Source organism: Crinia signifera, chromosome 1, assembly GCF_055691185.1.
Source record: "Crinia signifera chromosome 1, ASM5569118v1, whole genome shotgun sequence".
Classification (NCBI taxonomy): Eukaryota; Metazoa; Chordata; class Amphibia; order Anura; family Myobatrachidae; genus Crinia; species Crinia signifera.
The window spans coordinates 266,565,502-266,585,997 of NC_139217.1; the positions used below are offsets into that span (position 1 = coordinate 266,565,502).

The following is a 20,496-nucleotide window of genomic DNA, read 5'->3' on the forward strand; positions in this document are numbered from 1 at the left end:
TGTTGATTCAATCAAAATCACACATTTTGCTATGACAAAAAAATCGCAAATTACATATCGCATCCAGATGTTATCTCATAGCAAACATGAAAATCGCATGGTAAACAATGCCCAATATCGCACGCAAAATAGACCAGGTCCAGCCAGTTCAGTGCATGGTTCTGTCTAGTAAAGTGTGCACAAGTTAAAAAAAAAATACATAGGGTCCCCCCTCCCAAGCATAACCAGCCCCGGGCTCGTTGAGCCAGTCCTGGTTCCCCAAATATGGGGAGAGAAAAATTGTGGGGTTCCCCCATATTTAAAAAACCAGCACCAGGCTCTTAGACCGGTCCTGGTTCCAAAAAATACGGGGGGACAAATAAACTGGGGGACCCCGCATTTTGGAACCAACACCGTGCTCCAACAGCCAGCAGCGTCATGCCACAGCTGGGGGACACTTTTTATGCAAGGTCCCCCAGCCATAGCATGAACCCTGGCTGGTCAGCCCTGGATGGGGTACCTGGGGGAGTGAGGACCCCCCCAATAAAGGGGTCCCCCACCCCCAGGCTTCACCCGTCCCGGGCTGAAGCCCGGGGCTGTCCCCGATGTCCCAGGGCGGTGGACACCGGGCTGATAAATTAAGTGTAAAAGTATTGGGTTCTGCTGCGGAACAACAAATCACAGCAAACCTTCCCCTGTATGCAGGGACTTGGGGAACCACAAGTCCCAGCATATAGGGCATTAATGGGCCCGCTGGGACTTGTAGTCCCACAGCAGAACCAATACACCAATAAAAACACCCACACCATGTAAAGTTAAATTTTATTAACACAGCAGTCTTCACCTGGCGGGCGGCAGCCAATAAGCTCTTTTGCGTGGCCACCGCCATGCCAGGGCTTCCGGCGTCTTCACCTGGCAGGCGGCAGCCAATAAGCTCTTTTGCGTGGCCGCCGCCATGCCAGGGCTTCCGGCGTCTTCACCTGGCAGGCGGCAGCCAATAAGCTCTTTTGCGTGGCCGCCGCCATGCCAGGGCTTCCGGCATCTTCACCTGGCAGGCCAATAAGCTCTTTTGCGTGGCCGCCGCCATGCCAGGGCTTCCGGCGTCTTCACCTGGCAGGCGGCAGCCAATAAGCTCTTTTGCGTGGCCGCCGCCATGCTAGGGCTTCCGGCGTCTTCACCTGGCAGGCGGCAGCCAATAAGCTCTTTTGCGTGGCCGCCGCCATGCCAGGGCTTACGGCGTCTTCACCTGGCAGGCGGCAGCCAATAAGCTCTTTTGCGTGGCTGCCGCCATGACAGGGCTTCCAGCATCTTCATCTGGTGGGCAGCAAGCAGCCTACTAGACTTCCTGAGTCTTCTTTCTTCGGGAGCTCTTCTATACTCCATTCCTGCTGGCAGACTGCTTGCGGCTGGCTCACGCTGGCTCTTAAAAACTATATGAGGGGGCGGAGCCAGACATGCCGCACTCTGATTGGCTCCCGGCGGCCATCTTTAAATTTCAAATGCTGTGTAGTTCAGCGCCTCTGCTTCTATGCCTCAAATGCGGCTAATATTTAAATAGTAATTAGTGGTACCCTTGCACTACAAGTCCCAGCAACTAACTAATCATGCTGGGACTTGTAGTGCAAGGATAACTGTTACTGTCTAGATTGCCAACAGCGGGGGTGGTAGCGGCGGCTATATTTAATCTTATTTAAATATAAGCCCTGGGAATACTGATCCATGGTTTGGTGTTGTCCCTTAAATAAAATCTGTAGGTTATGGATAGAACATGATGTAAACACAAGGGAACTGTGAAATGAAAAGATCTGCAAAACAACCAAACAATGTCAATTATAATGTGTCAAGTTGCTAAGGATTACAGCACTCCTTTTCATAAATGTATTACTGTGTTATAAATATGTTTGGTGGTGCTACGGTATGTCTGACAAGCCTTTGTGCTCCTATTGCCCCATACAAATTTACTTCTTTCAGTTAATGATTACAATATACAGATCATACAAATTTCGATAAAACCACTATGCTGCATGAATTTTAACTAATGTTTTTCTTTCTATGAACATAGGAGTTATTCACTCGGAAAGGCACAATCACTCTCTAATGGACAACACCATATACACTGCAGGTGGTGCTGATGTAATATGTGCAGAGAAAGTTAGATTTGGGTGTTTTATTGTTTCTGTGCAGGGTAAATACTGGCTGCTTTATTTTTACACTGCAATATAGATATCAGTTTGAAGTATAATCCCCATCCACATCTAACTCTCTCTGCACGTTACATCAGCCCCACCTGCAGTGCACATGGTTTTGTCCAATGGAGAGTGATTGTGCCTCTCCGAGTGAATCAGAATAACCCCCATAATCTTTGATGTCCTTTGTCTGCTCATACTGTCAGGATCCAGCCTTTGCCATTAAATAGGAATATGAATATCATATTCATAAAGATTGATCAACATTCTTATTCACGTGGGTACTGAAAAATATTTCCATTAAAAGCCAAAATATTACACTTTGTTCAAAATTATAAGTGCTACGTAACCGCAATAAGGCTACAAAGCTTACTTTCTTACTGGTTGATTTGCAAGGCTGCAAATTCACAGCCTTGCGAGTCCACCAGGATGCCTCCCTGTGAATGCCGGAACGCCCGTCCCCCATCCAGTGATAGAATTAATGAAAGGAAGAAAAAGTACTCTCCTTTGGGGGCACACTTAGAGAAAAATATTTCTTAGATTTATGTAATGGTTACAATATTTAAAACATAACTTTTATTATTTATCTATAAAAAACTTGTTTTTTTGACAAACTGACAAATAACACAAAAACAATTAAATGTGGAGTGCATCTAGGAAAAAACTCAAATGAGTTCATCCAGCATTGGGTAGCTGATAGTAGTTAGAGATGCACCCCGCTACCACCTCAAATCTGAGATAATGAGTTCTATATATATTTAGCCCGTAAATTTGGGTATTGGTACAGAGGTCTTCTCAGTTGGTGATAGCAGATTGAACACTGTTAAGTCTCAAAACATTAGCGAAATGTTAAATTTGTAATATGGTCAGAAATTCTTATAATGGTATGTGGGTTAGACCGCAACACCTATTGTGGAGGTCGGCGTTACACAGTGCAGACAAAATGTAGTAGCGGCAGCCTATGTCGATTATAGAGGAAATTAAGAAATTAGAAAGCAAGTAGAAAAAGCCCAGTTATATTTGTTCAGGTTGTAGTGACCCTCTAATAAGACAATGGGTAAAAATTGTTAAAGGGTCCCCCCATCCAGTGATCTCAGCTGCCCACCCACATCACCCGGCGATTTCCATGGGAACACCCATGAAACGCTGGGCGCCTGCAGTTTTGGTTGCGTGCGCTGGCAAACACCCATTTCGCCAAGGCCGCGCGGACCCTGCGTCTGCACAAGCACTGAAATGCATCGCTCGGGATATCTTGCTTTATAAATGTTAACCAAGTAAAATAATGTAGTGCTTATGAACTGCTGATAGCTAACACGATTATGAATTATTAGGTGTTAATGCTTTTGAGACGATAGCAGAGCTAAATCTTGTTACAGTATGTACAGTGCAGGTCTGTTCCCTTATAAATTCATAACACTTTTGTGTCTAAAGTCTGCAATACTGATATTCTGTTTATTGTACAGAAAGTATCCATATACAAGGAATCATAATTAACATTCCTAATTATGGTTTATTGACTTGGAAACAGACACTTCTGTACCTAAAGTTTCCACATTTTGGGGCTGATTCAGAGGTGGACAAAGACGTAGCTGAGTCTATTGGTGGGCGCCTGTCTGTGACTATGGGCCTTATTCTAGTTCACTCTTTCTGACAAAATCCTTCTTAGATGGACAAAACCATGTGCACTGCAGGGGGGCAGATGTAAAATGTGCAGAGAGAATTTGATTTGATTTGATCAGCAACACTCCAATAATATGCACATAAGTTGGACCATCTCCATGCATGCCAAGACATTACTGATACCGTGCATCTCAATGGCAACACCACATTTGTGCATACACTGTGTGTAATGCATGCACCATACAGTCTGAGACTGTATTAGAGCCCAGACATTTATATTAGCACTCGCAAAAAGGGGCGTGGTCACAGCTCATGGAGGAGTGGCCTTGCTGCACACCCCCATATCTCTGTATGCTGGCGGGCCAAGCAGAGCCCCAGGAGGCTTCGCTGATTAGTCATCCCATCTCTTTGTGTGGGTGGCCCACCTGTCAGCCCTTCTGGGATTTGCCAGATGGGCAGACCCATAGGTGTTTTTAAGAAATACTTCAACTATGTGATCATCATGATTTTGTGAAATGTTAGTTTATATTCCAAACCTGGGTAATGTGTGCTATAAGTTGTGTCCCTGTGCTTAGCAGAATTGTTCTGCCTGTGTGCTTCTCATCAGCTAGGGTGAATCATTATTTACTACATGATACTGCACTTTTTTTTACAGCTTGTGTTTTGATTGGTTGCAGCATTTTTAATTCATTTCAATGGCCCTGGACCTTCAGCAGTTTTATCTGCCAGGGGAAAACACAACATATAGCCTTAGTTAGCAATAGAAGCTTTGGAAACCTGTAGATGCGCAGTAAAGAGCATATGCCATAGACTGTGTAGTGATAGGAATGATCAGCTGTTTTTTTTTTACTTACACATAAACTGCTGGTTGCAAAGCAGAGGTATGATACCAGCCCAATATGGGATTTAGTACTCCAATACAGTCTGATTTTATTTAAACAAAATCAGCACAACATACAAATGACCAAAGTGTCTGACACACATAACTATAGAGAGTCTTGCTGGAACATCACAATACATTGCTGATTGGATGAGTGTAGAAAAAAGCAATATGAGTAAACAAAAAAGGGAGAAAGGAAAAAGAATAAAAGTCACTGGTGTCAATTAAAATGTGTGTGTGTGTGTGTGGGGGGGGGGGGGGGGGGGGGGTATAGGGAGGGCAATATCCATATTATAATATGAAGTCTCCTATGAAAACTCTACCAGCTATGCCACGTTTGTGTAAAGCAGAGGAAAATTACCGGAAATTATTTCAAGAAAGAAGTGAGGTCCTCCATAAGCATATAGAGGGGGCATAGGTGATGTATATTGTTTATGTACAAAGGGTCCGATTCAGGTTAATGCGCAGGGCTGTGGAATACCGAATAAAGGAAGTGCCCCACAGTAATTCCCAGCCCCACAGTAATTCCCAGCCGTTGTAAAGGAGCGCCGCTGACATTATCAGCAGCCTCCTTCTCCCCACGGCCATCGCAGCGCTGAGTAAGTCCAGACTTACTCAGCGCTGCAAACAGGGTCTGAATTACCCCTTAAGGCCTCAATTCAGACATGATCGCTGGGCTATGGGACTTCGAGCCCAGAGACCAGGTAAATGCCGCCCTGCCACGCACTGTCCAAATCCCCCCTGCATTCACAGCCATGCACACGAGTCGGGTATTCTCCCCCCTCTGCTCGCATCGGCGAGTAAAGGTGGCCATACATCAGAAAGATATTGTACCCAATCATACAATCTCAACTGATTGTAAGATGGATTGTATGCAGATTGTGTGCACATCTTATGTACATAATCATACAATCAATCAGCAGATGGATTGTATGACTGATTGTAAGATGGATTGTATGCAGATTGTGTGCACATCTTGTGTACACAATCATGCAGTAGATGGATTGTATGATTGATTGTATGATCGATTGTGTGTAGATTGTGTGTCCAAAAACCACCAAGGACTGCTGGGGATTTCAAGGGAAATTGTACACAATCATGAGCGCAATCGATCTTAAGATCGATCTTTCTGATGTATGGCCAGCTTAAGTCTATACCTACTCAGCACAGCAATGGTCAGGGAACGCCTGTGCTTTCCTGGTCACTCCTGAAAAATGCTGTGTTTTCGCCCCCAAACGCCCACAGGGTGTCAGTCACCCTTCAGATGAATGGCTCACACATTCGTACTGCAGACCGTACAGCCCTGCGACCCAACCTGAATTGGCCCCTAAGTGCTGCAGATCCTGATTGGGCAATGTGTTGTTGTACTAAGTTATGGGATGTTGATCGAGTTGCTGCCAAATCCTTACAGCTCCACTCTCTTGTGTGCAGGTACACAATGCTGTGCGGATTTTCCCCTTTTAGAGCCCAGTCACAGAAAGAGATGTATTTCTTCATCCGAGAAGGCTTCTTTCCTGTACCCGCTTACATATCGCTAGGTGGCAGAAGACTAATCATCTCCTTACTTGCCAGTTGCCCCACTTATAGGCCATGTATAGAGGACATCATGGTCCATGATTTCTTCACCCAGGTACAGAACAGTCACTCTGGTGTACTGAGACTTACAATACTTTTTGTTGTGCATTATAGGCATCTCTGGAGGGCTGTCATAAGGAGCTACACATTTAATGGGACGTATTCAGTAAGGTGCATGTAACCCCGTACACAAGAATATAATTTTGTTTTATCATCACCTTTCTTGTCTATAGGAAACCACACCTGAGAAGCTGTCATCTACCACCTGCCACACAGCTCCCACCCTGTCGCTTTCCATCCACCTTACCAGTTTCTTCAGAAAGGCAGCTAAAGTTTTCTACAGAGGAATATTCCACAAATCCTTTTGCGCAGGTATATAACAACGCTGGTCAGCTTCATACTGTAGATGGCTGCACATAGTAGACCTACATCTTGGGCTGTGCTAGAAGTGTTAGTGCCAGTGCTTATATGAATAGTGTCTCTGCTAAAGATTACACTGAAGAAGTACCCTATATTAGCAGCACGCAGTGTTAGAATAAATAGTAATGATCATTTCTATGAGTTATTCAAGATTTTTTTTCCTCTTAATTCATTTGAGCATTATATAGTGACAGACATAGGGATTGTATACCTCCCAACATTTCCATTGAAGTATAGGGACATGGGAGCACCAAAAAGAGGCGTGGTGTATGCAATTGGGGCATGGCATATGCAAATGAGGACCACTCTCCGCGTCCCATTTTCGGCCATTTAGCGGGACAGTTGGGAGGTATGGGATTGATGTATCAAACAGTGAAAAGAGTGGAGAAGTGGAACAGTGGATACATTGTCCAAAACAACCAACCTACTCTGAGGTAGCATTTATCAAACCCCATTTTATAAAATGATAGGCAGAAGCGTATTGGTTGCGACTTCTCCACTGGTGCACTTCTTTACTTTTTCACTGCTTGATAGATCAACATACTCTTTTTTGTTATAGAAGATGAAGTGCTGTAAGAGGTAAGGCAAAGAGTTACATTACAGACTGCAGCAGTTCTTGGAGAGAGATAAAGTACCAAGCAATCTGCTTCTGTTGTTTATCATGCACAGTGATGAGAAGCGAATTGGTTTATACTTAGGGGCCGATTCAGACCTGTAGGCGCAGGTCTGAATTGGGCTCCATCCCCGATTGTGGGGTCTGCGCATGTGCGATAATGTGCATGTTAAAATCCTTGGAGTGAACTCTTTCGGTACATTTTCCTCTCGCCGGGGCATTCGCAAAATGATTGGCAGCCGGGGAGCGGTCACTGGGGTCCGCTAACATTTCATGGGGCATGCCCACGGAAACGGTGGGTGTGCCAATAGAAATGCTCGGTGTGCCATTGTGAAGGCAGGTATTTCCATGCCTGTTCAAGGTGGGAGGAGGACATCAGTGCCCGTCCCGAATCCATCAGAAAAGGAAATACAGGCTTTCTTTTCCTTACAAGCTTACTTGAATGATTTCTCCTCTGTGTGGGCGCATGCAAGGGGATGTATCAGCGTACACATCCGCTTGCATTGTAGGGGGATTTGGGCGTGGGGGGGGTTCGGCGAGAAAGTGTTTACCTGCTCGCTAGGCAGCAAATATACGCAGCCTAGCAGGCAGATATGAATTACCCCCATAATCTCTCTATCTCTCTCTAGAGCTTGATACATCTCCCCCCCCCCCCCCGAGTTATATGGTAATTATCCAAACACACAAAAATACTAGTTCTTCGCATATGTATGTGTTTGTCCTAAGCACAATTATCCTATATAATAAAAGAATAAAGGGCCCATTTATCAATCAATATTTGCCGCTAAATCCCGGAAAACACCCATTTTTCGGGGGTTAGCCGCAAATATTAAGTATCACCCCCATGTATGTATGAGGTACTGCATCTGGAATCTCCAATCCAATCCCTGCTGCGATCCCTCCTGCATCGCTACTGGCCACATCCCCCATAGGTTTTTATGGGGCATGCAAAGCTGTCCGATGTATCAAGTGATTAAGTCAGTGGTTCCCAAACTGTGTGCCGTGGCTCCCTGGGGTGCCTCGGGACACATGCAGGGGTGCCGCGGCTTGGTGGTCCAGGACCAACTCAAATTATTAATGGTTAATTATTTATGAGCAAAACCAGTGCAAATCCTGCCCTTTACCATATAATTGCCGCTAAGAATCGCATATAAACCCAATCTAATTAAATTTTTTTGGACCTAGTGGTGCCATGAAAAAAATTCTGATTCTCTAGGGTGCCGTGAATCAAAAAAGATTGGGAACCCCTGGATTAAGTGATACTTAATATTTGCGGCTAACCCCCGAAAATGGGTGTTTTCAGGGATTTAGTGGCAAATATTGATTGATAAATGGGCCCTTTATTCCCCAGATGCCCTAATCTTGAAAAGTGATAAAAGTGAGAGTGATAAACAGCCAGCCAATCAGCTCCTACCTGCCATGTCACAGACTGTGTTTGAAAATGTCAGACAGGAGCTGATTGGTTGGTTGTTTATCACTCTCCATTTTATCACTTTTGAAGCTTAGTGCATCTGGCCCTAATGCTGCTTCTCTGGCTTCCAGCAGCTTTGTCATTTTGACAGGCTGTGATCTAGTATAGTAATAAAAACTGATCTGTTATTATAATGTTATCTACAAAAATACATACATTATATTGTATAGTTAGTGTTGCTGGCTAACATCTATGAACTATTTAACCCCTTCCCGACATATGACGTACATTTACGTCATATGTCGGTTGCGGGGGAATCAAGCCAGCTCACGGAGTGAGCTGGCTTGAAAGAGAGCAGGTAATGGCTGTATATTACAGCCAGGTACCTGCTCTCATGGCCACGAGCGGCGAGTTCGCCGATCGTGGCCGTTTAACCCTTTAAGCACCGCGGGCAAAGCGCCCGCAGTGCTTAAATAGCTGATCGGAGGGGGGGCGCCCCCCTCCGGCGCCGATCGGGGCCCCCCGCGGCCATGGTAGCCAGGGGTCTAATGTAGACCCCTGTGCTGGCCGTGTCAGTATTCCTATTACATCCTGCCTGAGGCAGGATGTAATAGAAAGTGCTGAAAATCACTATGTTCAGCCATAGAGCTCTATGGCTGAACCTAGTACAGGCGATCGCGCCCCCTAGTGGTCAAGTACACTAGGGGGCCTTGTAGTAAAAGTAAAAAAAAAAAAAAAAATAAGTTTAAAAATAAAAATATAAAAAAAAAAATATTAAAAGTTCAAATCACCCCCCTTTCCCCATTTCACAAATAAAAATAAATAAAAAATAAAAAAAAAACATATTTGGTATCGCCGCGTTCCTAAAAGTCCGATCTATTAAAATATAACATTAGTTATCCCGCACGGTTAAAGGCGTAAACGGAAAATAATTCCCAACGCCAAAACTACGTTTTTTGGTCGCATCGCCTACCCAAAAAAAAATAACTAAAAGAGATCAGAAAGTCGCCCATATCCCATAATGGTATTAATTAAAAAGTACACTTCAGCCCGCAAAAAATGAGCCCTCACCCAGGTCCGTAGGTGGAAAAATAAAAAAGTTATAAGCCGCAGAACATGGCGACGCAACGCAAATTAGAAAAACCGTAAAAGTTGCTATTTTTTTTTTAGTGGTAAAACATAACGAAAACTATATAAGTTTGGTATCACCAGAATCGTAATGACCCATAGAATAAAGATAACCCATCATTTTAAACGAACTATGAACTCCAAAAAAAACGTAACCAGCGCAAAATTGTGGAATGGCGTTTTTTTTTTTTTACCCCACATTGAATTATTTCCTGATTCCCCAGAATATTATACGGTATAGTAAATGGTACCATTAAAAAGTACAACTTGTCCCGCAAAAAAAAAGCCCTCATGTGTCTATATAGCCGGAAAATTAAAAAAGTTACGCTTATTTGAACGCAAGGAGGAAAAAAAAAAAAATTAACAAAAAAGGCCTGGTCGGGAAGGGGTTAAAATGGTATGACTTTTATGTTATAGTTTGGGGCATCATTATCAAATGATTTCCATAGGTGACAATTTCTAAAGTGATATACTGTATGCCAGGGTTGCCTACCCTCACGGATTGGCCGGGAGGGTCCCGGAAATTGGGTCCCCCTCCCGGCCCCCCAGAAAGGTGATCAATCCTCCTGGATTCTGGCACACCCTCCGCATCTCCCCGGCAGCCATGTTGAATTACCGCGATCCGCTGCTTTTCGTGAGGACGGGACATGGCTAAACATGCAAATAGTGCAATTTAGCCCCGTCCCCTCCCCGAGGTCCTGCAAATCAGGGAATTTCCCATGATGGGGGTGGGGCTTGATGACGTCTTCATTCGGGCCTGCCCCCAGAAGTGATGCCAGGAGAAGCCGGTTTAAAAAGTTTAAAAGTTTAAAAGTAGGCAAGTATGCTGTATGCACGTCATTCAAATATTATACTAAGGAGGTACCAACTAAAATTAAACTAAGGTGTTTCCTAATGAACAACCTTGCAAGGTCATTTATTATTGTAACATTATACAATGTCATAAAGTCGTATTTTCATAAAACCATCCTGTATGCTTGCTTATTAATCTCTGTGTCTGCTTGCTTTTCCAGATTTTTCAGAAGCAGGGGGACATAATAACTCAATGATTGTTCCAACACAGAGTCTGATGTCTCTCAGCGCAGATAAGATGTGTGAGGTAAGGAGAAGAGGACAGCTAAAGACAGCGGGATAAATGTACTAAGATGGGAGTTCTATTTCACATCAGATATTGCTATGGGCAACCAATCAGATACTATCTATGATCTAGAAGGTGCTAAGTAAGAAGTAGCTTCTGATTGGTTTCCCATAGCAACATCCCATGTGAAATAGAACTCCCATCTTAGTGAATAAACCCCCAGCATGTGCTACAGCCATAGTTTTCCACATTTGGAGACAGCTATTCTGTGTCTTTTATCACCAGGGAGAAAAAAGAAGAGATGTTAGAAGACCTTGTCATGAATCTTTGAACATTCTCATGAAAGGAAGAATGAGCCACAGGAGCAGGTCGGCCTCCCAGAGTGAGCGTCAGTTTTACCACTGGGATAATGCTACTAATGTCTGGTATTACACTATGCCGGCTATATACTGTATATACTGCATTATACATGATGGGGGGGGGGGAGTCTCATTCACAGTCACAGCTGGATCTCATGTCCTATTGTCAAGTGTTTTAGTTGATCAGTGCACATGGTTTTGCCCATTTTAAGAACAAATCTGTACTGCAATCAGATCTGAAAAAGGGCCACAATGTATTGCATTTTTGGCTACACTGATATCAGCAATGTTTCCAGCTAAGCTCATTTTAATGAGCAAAGCCCTTCTGAAGACAGACATAGAGGGGCAAATCAACTGTGGTGCATGGCCCCTGCAATTATTTATCAGTTCAGACACCTCTTTTCAGTCCCATTTTTGCTTATAGTCCCAAGAGATACAAGAAAAAAAACTGTGAAAAGTCCTTAGTCTGGCACCCAAACCAGGGGGTACCCGCCACCATTCGCCGGGTACTGCATTGTTAACAATCGCATATGCAACATATGTGATTATTAACGCAAAGTACAGCTCTTACCCTCCTTTGCTTTTATTTTACCTAAGTCTCTGTTATTGGTGTGCAAACAAGTCCTTCTATCAGCATTCGTGACCAATTAGGTGTCATCACTGTAGATTTGTCTATAGATCTGGCCACGTTAGGCAGTACCCATTCTTGTGACATCCTCTTGCCAACTCCTCCATAATGCTAAGTTTATGTCTTCGAAAGAAGCTCTGTGGCAAGTTTTGAAGGCCATTAGCTTCTACCTGACCATGACAAGGACAGACTATTTATTGTCAATAGTTACTAGTGTTCTAGTTACCAGCCCGTCAAAATGACAGAACAACATAACAGTAATGTCAACACCATCAGGTATGCATGACCAAATGAAACTGAACACCTGGGGCCAGATGCACTATGGTTCAAAAGTGATCAAATGGAGAGTGATAACCAGCCAGCCAATCAACTCCTGTCTGACATTTTTCAAACACAGTCTTTGACATGGCAGGTAGGAGCTGATTGGCTGGCTGTTTATCACTTTCCATTTGATCACTTTTCAAGCTTAGTACATCTGGCCACTGAACTGCTCTGTGGCCACCGGTCATGCAAAACAAACACACACACACACACACACACACACACACACACACACCCCACAGAGGTGAGGAGAAACATTATCCTTATTATTATTATTATTATTATATAGGATGGACTGTCACAATCCTTATTTTTCCATCATAGGCATTGACCATTCTAGTATGTGTACCAAATGGAATCATTTTCGAGTCGACTAAAATATCCTGCTATATTTTTGAGTTATGTATTTACCATCAATAAATCCTGAAATCATCTTTAAATATAAAGGATTGTTCTTCATATACTTACTGAAACTTTAAATATTTATTTCTATTGAAATCATGTGGAAACTGATTACTTCCAGTAGGTCCACATTTACTCACTGTTCCTATTTTGGTAATTATTACTGTGCTATTCTTTTCTTTCAGTGCAGACAGAGACCATCAGAGAGAGAGTGGTGGGGGATGTCACGCTTCTATTAGAGAACTGCCTCTGCAACATCATACCAGGTGACAGCAAACTGTACATGATACATTCCAGACCTGAAGTTTGTTTAACCATATTGCCTTTGGTATAGCTATAATATAAACTAGCCCATTGGTTCCCAAACTGAGTGCCTATGCACCCAGGGGTGCCTCAAGGCTCTTGCAGGAGTGCCTCAGGTTGGTAGTTTAGGACTAAAGCTAGGTACACATATATACAATCGTCGGGCCGTTCTTCCAATCTGGGGGCAAACGGCCGTTCGATTGTATAGGTGTGTACGCTGTCCTAATTGCTGCTGTGCGATCGATAAACGGCCAAAAACGCTCTTGGCCGTCCACGGTCGGTCGGTCGAAGGTTCTTTGCTGCTTAATATTTCATCCGACAGGACGGCTCCATATCGGAACAAAAGTGAAGTGTGTACGCATGTTCGATCGATATGCTTGACAGTTTGACAAAGCACGGTGGTATGCTGCATTATGAGAGACCCTGTAACCCTTTGCCTGCTGTTTTAACTAATGTGTGTTTAATGCCTCACTGCCCAACACTTTAGAGGCATCACTTTAAGACATTAATCAATGTTGAAGTTTTAATAGTGTGTTATGGTGCCCTGCAAAGAGCTTCCAGCACACTCTATTAAAACTTCAACATTGATTAATGTCTTAAAGTGATGCCTCTAAAGTGTTGGGCAGTGAGGCATTAAACACACATTAGTTAAAACAGCAGGCAAAGGGTTACAGGGTCTCTCATATATTTCTTCTTGCGATTGTTTGGACGGGAGTACATCGGACGTCGCAAGTAAAATTGTACATATGTGTACGCGCAGAACGGTCGTATGTTTTGGACGGTCGAACGTGTATTCGGTCGAACGAACGGTCGCAAGAAAAATGAAATTGTACATATGTGTACCCAGCTTAAGCAAATTAATTATGGGCAAACTGAAAGGCAGAACCAGTGCTAATATCTGCCAATCATATCATGTGTGGATAATTAGGAGCATGACTGTACCCCACCACTGAACTGACTCTATAGGTGTGTACACATGGTGCGATTTGGATGCTAAGCAAATTGAACTTAATATCGCTCAGTGACCATCACGTTTACCGTTTTCATCAGCGACCATCAATTTCTAGTGATAATCGAAGGAGCATGTTCCTGCGACCAGTACAGAAAATTGAATGATTTATCTCCCGGGATTTCTCGAACACATACCCTCGCATGATATCGAGGGGATTTGGGCAGTTGGGGTGGGGTTTGCGCTTACTTCACTAGGCTGCGAGTATATGCAGCATATCAAACAGGTCTGAATCAGGCGCAATGTCGGTGAGCCCTAAATGCCCTGTCACAGACTGTTTGCAAAATGACAGTTAGGGCCAGATTGCTGGTACTTTCAGGGAGATGTACTAAGCCTTGGAGAGTGATAAAGTGGAGCGAGATAACATTCATCTCCTGAATGCCATGTCACAGGCTGTGTCTAAAAAATGTGAAAGCAAGAGAAAAAGAAAATCTGCAATAGATTAAGGGCCTGAGTCAGACCTGTTCTCTAGGCTGCGTATGTTCGCAGCCTAGGGAACAGGTAAACACTGCACGGCCAAAAAGGGTCCGGGCGCTGACATCATGTGACGTCAGCCGCCCACTCCGAGCAAGCATCACCAAACCTGCGTTTGCAGGGGAATGCCCAGCGTTTTCATGGGGACGTCCATAAAACGCTGGGCGTTCCCCTGCTCCAGCCCCCGTCCTCACAGAGCGAACGTCTCAGTAAGTGTGATACTCGCCAAAGGCTTTCGCACAGGGGGCTTGCACATGCGCAGACCCCCACCATTAAAAACGGGGCCCAATTCGGACCAAACAAAGGGATCACTCTGAATTGGCCCCTAAATGTGTGTCACATAATTGTGTATATACAGTACTATTTTTCTCGAAAAACAGGTCCAGGAACTCCTGGTCTGGGGGTGGATCAATTAAATAAAAAATAATATATATAATAAAGAGAGGGAGGGAGAGATAGATGTAAATATTGTATTTAGAAACAAAGGCACTCACAGATGACTTTAAAATAAAACTCATCTTATGGAAAGTACATTTTTAGTTCCTGATGATGTCATATTTAATTAGAGGTTCAGGAACTGAGTTCCTGCTGGTTCCTGCTGAAAAATAGCACTGTGTATATATATGTAGACATGATGGCTGTTTCTGTGAGATTTAGCACTTGGCTGGTGGTCCTTCTAGTGTTTAAGCTTAAGAAGAAATGTTTTGCATAAGTCAGACTTGAAGACTTTTTCTGGGGCACACTTGTCAACCATTTATAATTCCTAATTGCAAAAGATATAACTTACATAATAAAAATTATGTTTTAGCAACTAGGAATTATTTATTCTTCACAAGAGTGCCCCAAAAAAAGGGTCAGATGCACTAAGCCAGGCATGTCCAACGTTGGCCCTCCAGATGTTGTGAAACTACACATCCCAGCATGCTTTGCCACAGTTTTGCTATTAGAGAATGCTAAAACTATTGCAAAGCATGCTGGGATGTGTAGTTTCAAAACATCTGGAGGGCCAACGTTGGACATGCCTGCACTAAGCTTTAAAAGTGATAAAAGAGTGATAAACAACTAACCAATCAGCTCCTATCTGACATTTTTCAAACATGGGGGGGATGCTCTAACATCTGTACCGCCTTACGGCCGGCTAACGCAAACATAATTATCGCATATGAGCTAACATATGCGATAATTATCACAAAAGACAGCTCTTGCGTTAAGAACTGTCTTTTGCGCTGACCCGGCGATGAGCGGCGGGTCCCGGCGGCTCCCCCCTCCCTCTCTTACCCGGCCTGGATCATGATGCGGCTGCTGCAGGTGGGGCTGGCTCTCCTCCTCCCTGCACCCGGAAGAGGATGTAAAGTGCAGAGAGGAGGAGGTCACAGGTCCGGGTAGCACAGTTCGGTGCGGGGCGGCGGGGATCGCGTTAGAAGCCCATGGGCTTCTATGGGACATCGACAGAATTTTCTGGCAATGCCCCCCCCCCCCCCCCCCCCCCCCCCCGCGGTAACCCGGCGGGGGATACTTAGAGCATCCCAAAATGCGGTAAAAACCTTGATAACGGGGTTTTTACCGCATTTTTAATTTAGAGAGACTTCTTGTGTTTGTAAAATGACAGATCCAGAACATATCAGGCAGTGTGAATGACAGATATGTTGGTGCATGCAGGTTGATGTGCTCAGGACCGCCGAGAGGAATGCCGGGCCCCGGGTAAATGTAGGGGGAGTGGCCTAATTTTGGGAGGCGAGACCACCTCTCACAATTAGGCCACACACCCAAAATGTTTAGGAGGGGGTGAAAAACACAAAGTCAAAGGAGGAGTGTTATTGTCGTTGTCCCCCTCGCAGCAGCACACACCTATAGCATGTGCAGTGCTGACAGCAGGCTCAGCATGAGCTCTCACGCTGTCAGTGAGATGCACATGCTGTAGGTGTGTGCTGCTGCTGCCTGGGGGGACGGAGGGGGAAGGGCGGGGGGTCAGACCAGCCCCCCGCCGGGTCCCTCAAGCAAGCCCGGGTAATTAGTACCTGCTCCCCACCCCCCCCCCCCCTCTCGGCAGCCCTGGATGCGCTACACATCAAACCTAATGATGCCGCTAGTGACATGTATGCTAATTAAGGACGGCACAGCAATTGTTCAATCTGTCATTAACACAAGGTTCCCATATGTTGGCCTGCCGGGCTGCCACACCGACTGGGTACACATCCCTCCAGTGTGTACCCAGCTTTAGGAGCTGATTGATTGATATTTTATTTCTCTCCACTTGATCTCTCTCCAAGACTTGGTGTTGTTTGTAGGGAAAATGTCTGATGTAATGAGGGTTACAGAAAAGTGGTTATGAGAACATTTCTACAACATAGCTATCTAATAAAATAAATCTATATTCTATATGTGTCTGTGTGGTAGACTATAAAAATGTATAATAAATACATATTTGTCTTAAGCTGGCTTTAAATTTTGATTTTCCATCAACCAGGTGAATTGGATCCCAGAGATCAGGTGACTTGCCCTATTCTGTGGGTGACCAAGTGGGTGGATTACTCAAATAAATATGGCTTTGGTTACCAGCTGTCAGACAACTGTACCGGAGTCCTTCTAAGTGATGGGACACACACTATTCTCTCCCCCTATTTGCAGTAAGTATAACAATATAATGACTTTCTGCATTAGCATTACTAAAGGTGAACACGCACACACTGGACAATATAGTAAACCATATGCACACTAACAGGTATCGCTAGCGGAGGATATTGCTAGCGAGAGCCATGCTGCGGAATGTAGTATGCCCCCACTCCAGCACCCCACCCCTGCTGACACTTGTCACACATGGAATCAGCTACTAATCTCCGCTACCCCACCGGGTCCTGTTGCTCCCAAACATTGTCTAATGTGTTCCCAGCTTAAGGCGTCAGTGCTCACTCTCCATTTCTTTCAGGAAAGTTTGCTATTCTACAAGCTCATGTGAGCACATTACATTCCCTGAATGGAGTCCGCCCTGCAAGTTGGATGTAAAAATGAAGATACTGAGGTTCTTCTCTGAATACATGCAGGAAAATATGTTGGAGGTGAGGAATAAACAGCCATGCCAAAGGAAAAGCACATGGGGCCTAATTCAGATGGGTTTGGAGGAGACATTGCTGCTGCTGCTGCTTACCTGGAAGCAGAAGCGATGCACTAATATGGTAATGCAGCAAGAAGCGTCTGATATAAATAGATTCCTCCTGCATGCATTTGTGATCCAGTGCTGCAGCATTTGAGCACCTAGGACATTATAGACTGACTGCGTAATCCATGGGGTCAGGCAAGCTAGCCGCCACCGCTCTGACCAAGAGGCCAAGAAATCTCCATCCTCTGACTTAGATCCTGGGCTCTGCACTCCCTCAAAATGGATATGACCTGCCTCAGTTTTGGGAAACGTCTGCAATTTACTGACATCTGTATCCGTAGTGTGTCTGACAACACAGGACCCATATTGCACATGTGTAGTACGGGTTTGGCACATGAGCAAAGCACTGAACATCTGTATTTTTCCTCTAATATCTCAGAACATTTTGGATTTGAATTCGGCCCATTGTTTGTATAACATTTACACTTTATACCACATCGTTTGAGAACATGCATTAGTATATATCAGTGAGTTTTAATAGAAGCTAAAATTTTTCTTCTCTGAAGTATAACTGTATTATTTTTTTATATAGAAACAAAACGTAGACTTTGACAGTAGATGGCCTGTTCCTTTTTCATTTATCATATTGGCAACTACAACCCTATTTGATCAAAAGAGCCTAAATCATTTATTAGAGTAGATATAATGGGCGGGCTATAGTGTCGTCCAAGTTCGGTAGCCATGTCAAATGCTGGCAAAACTCAGACATTTTTTGAAAAAGAGGCAATCATTTATAAGGCATAGTTTTGACTTGTATGTGATTGCCACTTTTAAAAAAAAGCTCCCGTCATTACATCCCTCCCCACGTATCATGTTTTTGATGCATGTAAAGCAACTTTGAGTCCTGTGGGAGAGAAGCACTATATAATTGAATTATTATTATTATCATCATCATTGCTCTTTTCAAATAACATCAATGAGAGGCTATATGTTATGTCTACAGTCACTTCCATATTACATGTTAAACTTGAAATTCTGCTTTCCAGGGTGGAGATCTCCGTGCAACACCGAGCCCCAACGTCAGGACCTTGTGCCTCCTGCGCTTTCTGAAGACAGACCAGGCCATGCTAATGTTGTTCAGTAACAAGACATTACAGGTGATTAGTTTAGTACATAGGTGTTCAAACTTGGGGCCAGATTCTGGTTCACTGATAAAAGCAAACTCCTTTAATGGACAAAACCATATGCACTGCAGGTGGGGCAGATGTATCATGTGCAGAGAGAGTTACATTTGGGTGTTATTCTGTTTCTGTGCAGGGTAAATACTGGCTGCTTTATTTTTACACTGCAATATAGATATCAGTTTGAAGTACAAACCCCACCTAAATATAACTCTCTCTGCACATGTTACATCTGTCCCACCTGCAGTGGGTTTTGTTCATTAAAGAAGGAGTTTGCTTTTGCTAGAAAACCAAGAGCCTGAAATGGGGGGCGTGGCTTACAAAGCACATCAATTTTTGAGGCCACGACCCCATGGTACCGCTGTGGGGGCATTGTCCAGAGGCTCTGTGGGCTAATAGCCATGCCCCCAGCCCCTCAGGCTGCAGGTATAGACACTGTACACACATCTATTCACCACTGCTCAGCGGGTGACATGGGAGACTCCCAACTGTGGTGGGACACTGCCGGTGCCTGGCGGGACACGGAATGTCCCCCAAAAATGGGATGTTCCTGCAGGACAGTTGGGAGGTATACTCACAGGGTCATAAGTGAAATAATTAGCTCCATATGTGGATATTTTAAAATGTGTCAGTGAGTATTGACTACACCTGTGCAGGTGACATGGCAATGAGTCAGTCCTTAATGACACTAATGCAGTTCATAAATATTTACACTGTAACCTGTATGTCACTTTGTATGGGTATGAAATATAGGTTAGTGTGTTCCTTAGAAGAAACAAGTTATTTATGGAAGTTGCATACCACACCCCTCCACCCTGTTGATTTTGATTGGCTATCAATTTTGATTGGCTATGATTGGCAGTTAGCCAGAACAAACAAAAAAAATCCAGCTAGTTTTAAAATACAGTCTATATTGCTAGATGGATTTTATGAGAACCACATCAGATTGACATCACTGTTAACCCTTTAAGCAGTGGTGGTTTTTACCTATGGGCTGCAGGGCTGCAGCCCCCCCAGGTGAAATTCACCACTGTGTGAAGCCAGATGCAATCTGTGAGACTGCACTGGCTTCACTGTGACTGGCAGTGACTTCCTGTTGGAAGCCTGACCTGCCAATCACCCAAGGCAGTCCCATTGGGAGGTGTTCCTTCCCTCCGGGATGCTTCTATGTGGGCTACTGAGTGGCAGCCCACAAAAATCAGTTCTGCACATGATGATGCTGCACATGCGCTGACCCGGGACCCTGATTATTTGTTTGTGGACTGCTACCGAAGCAGCCCACAGAGGCTGGGGCCAGGACATGCACAGTACCGATGAAGCACCGGAAACCGTCAGCAGGGACCAGCAGCAGCGGTGGCAGTGGAGGGGGGAGCGGCATCACGGCAGCCCCCCTCCTCCACAGAGGTAAGAGCCACCGCTGCCTTTGAGTGCCAACATTGCTGTATGCAAATCCTCAAAATATTTGCTAAATATGCCAGCATCGCTCACAGCGACTGTTCTTTTAGTATAAATAAATTAAATACAAAGACGGTCGCTGTGAGCAATGCTGACATTATTTACGGATATTTTGAGGATCTCTCACATCAATTATAGCACTCAAAGGGTAAAATAAAAAGGTCTGCTTGCCAATTTTCACACCTATTTTGACAGATTCCCATGGCACTGAAAGGGTTCATTTAAAGTGCGTCACTGGAATGTAGACATCTATGGCCTTTTTATTGTATTCATATCTGCAATACTTGCAACGCTTGGATGTAGATGCATTGACTGGAATTAAGGCATATTGGGGCAGATGTATTAAGCCTTAACAAGAGATAAATTCAAGTGTGATA

General features: G+C 44.3%; 1 protein-coding gene across 1 annotated transcript in view; it reads left to right on the forward strand.

Annotated features, from left to right (window-relative positions):
• The window catches only part of PLK5 (polo like kinase 5 (inactive)), a 37,925-nt gene that overhangs the window by 16,369 nt on the left and 1,060 nt on the right, over positions 1 to 20,496 (forward strand). The window contains exons 7-14 of the mRNA XM_083183051.1: positions 6,097 to 6,295; positions 6,474 to 6,612; positions 10,826 to 10,911; positions 11,176 to 11,272; positions 12,786 to 12,866; positions 16,854 to 17,013; positions 17,313 to 17,442; positions 18,530 to 18,640. Of these exons, the coding sequence (XP_083039177.1) occupies positions 6,097 to 6,295; positions 6,474 to 6,612; positions 10,826 to 10,911; positions 11,176 to 11,272; positions 12,786 to 12,866; positions 16,854 to 17,013; positions 17,313 to 17,442; positions 18,530 to 18,640 (1,003 nt within the window). The remainder of the gene's footprint in view (positions 1 to 6,096; positions 6,296 to 6,473; positions 6,613 to 10,825; positions 10,912 to 11,175; positions 11,273 to 12,785; positions 12,867 to 16,853; positions 17,014 to 17,312; positions 17,443 to 18,529; positions 18,641 to 20,496) is intronic.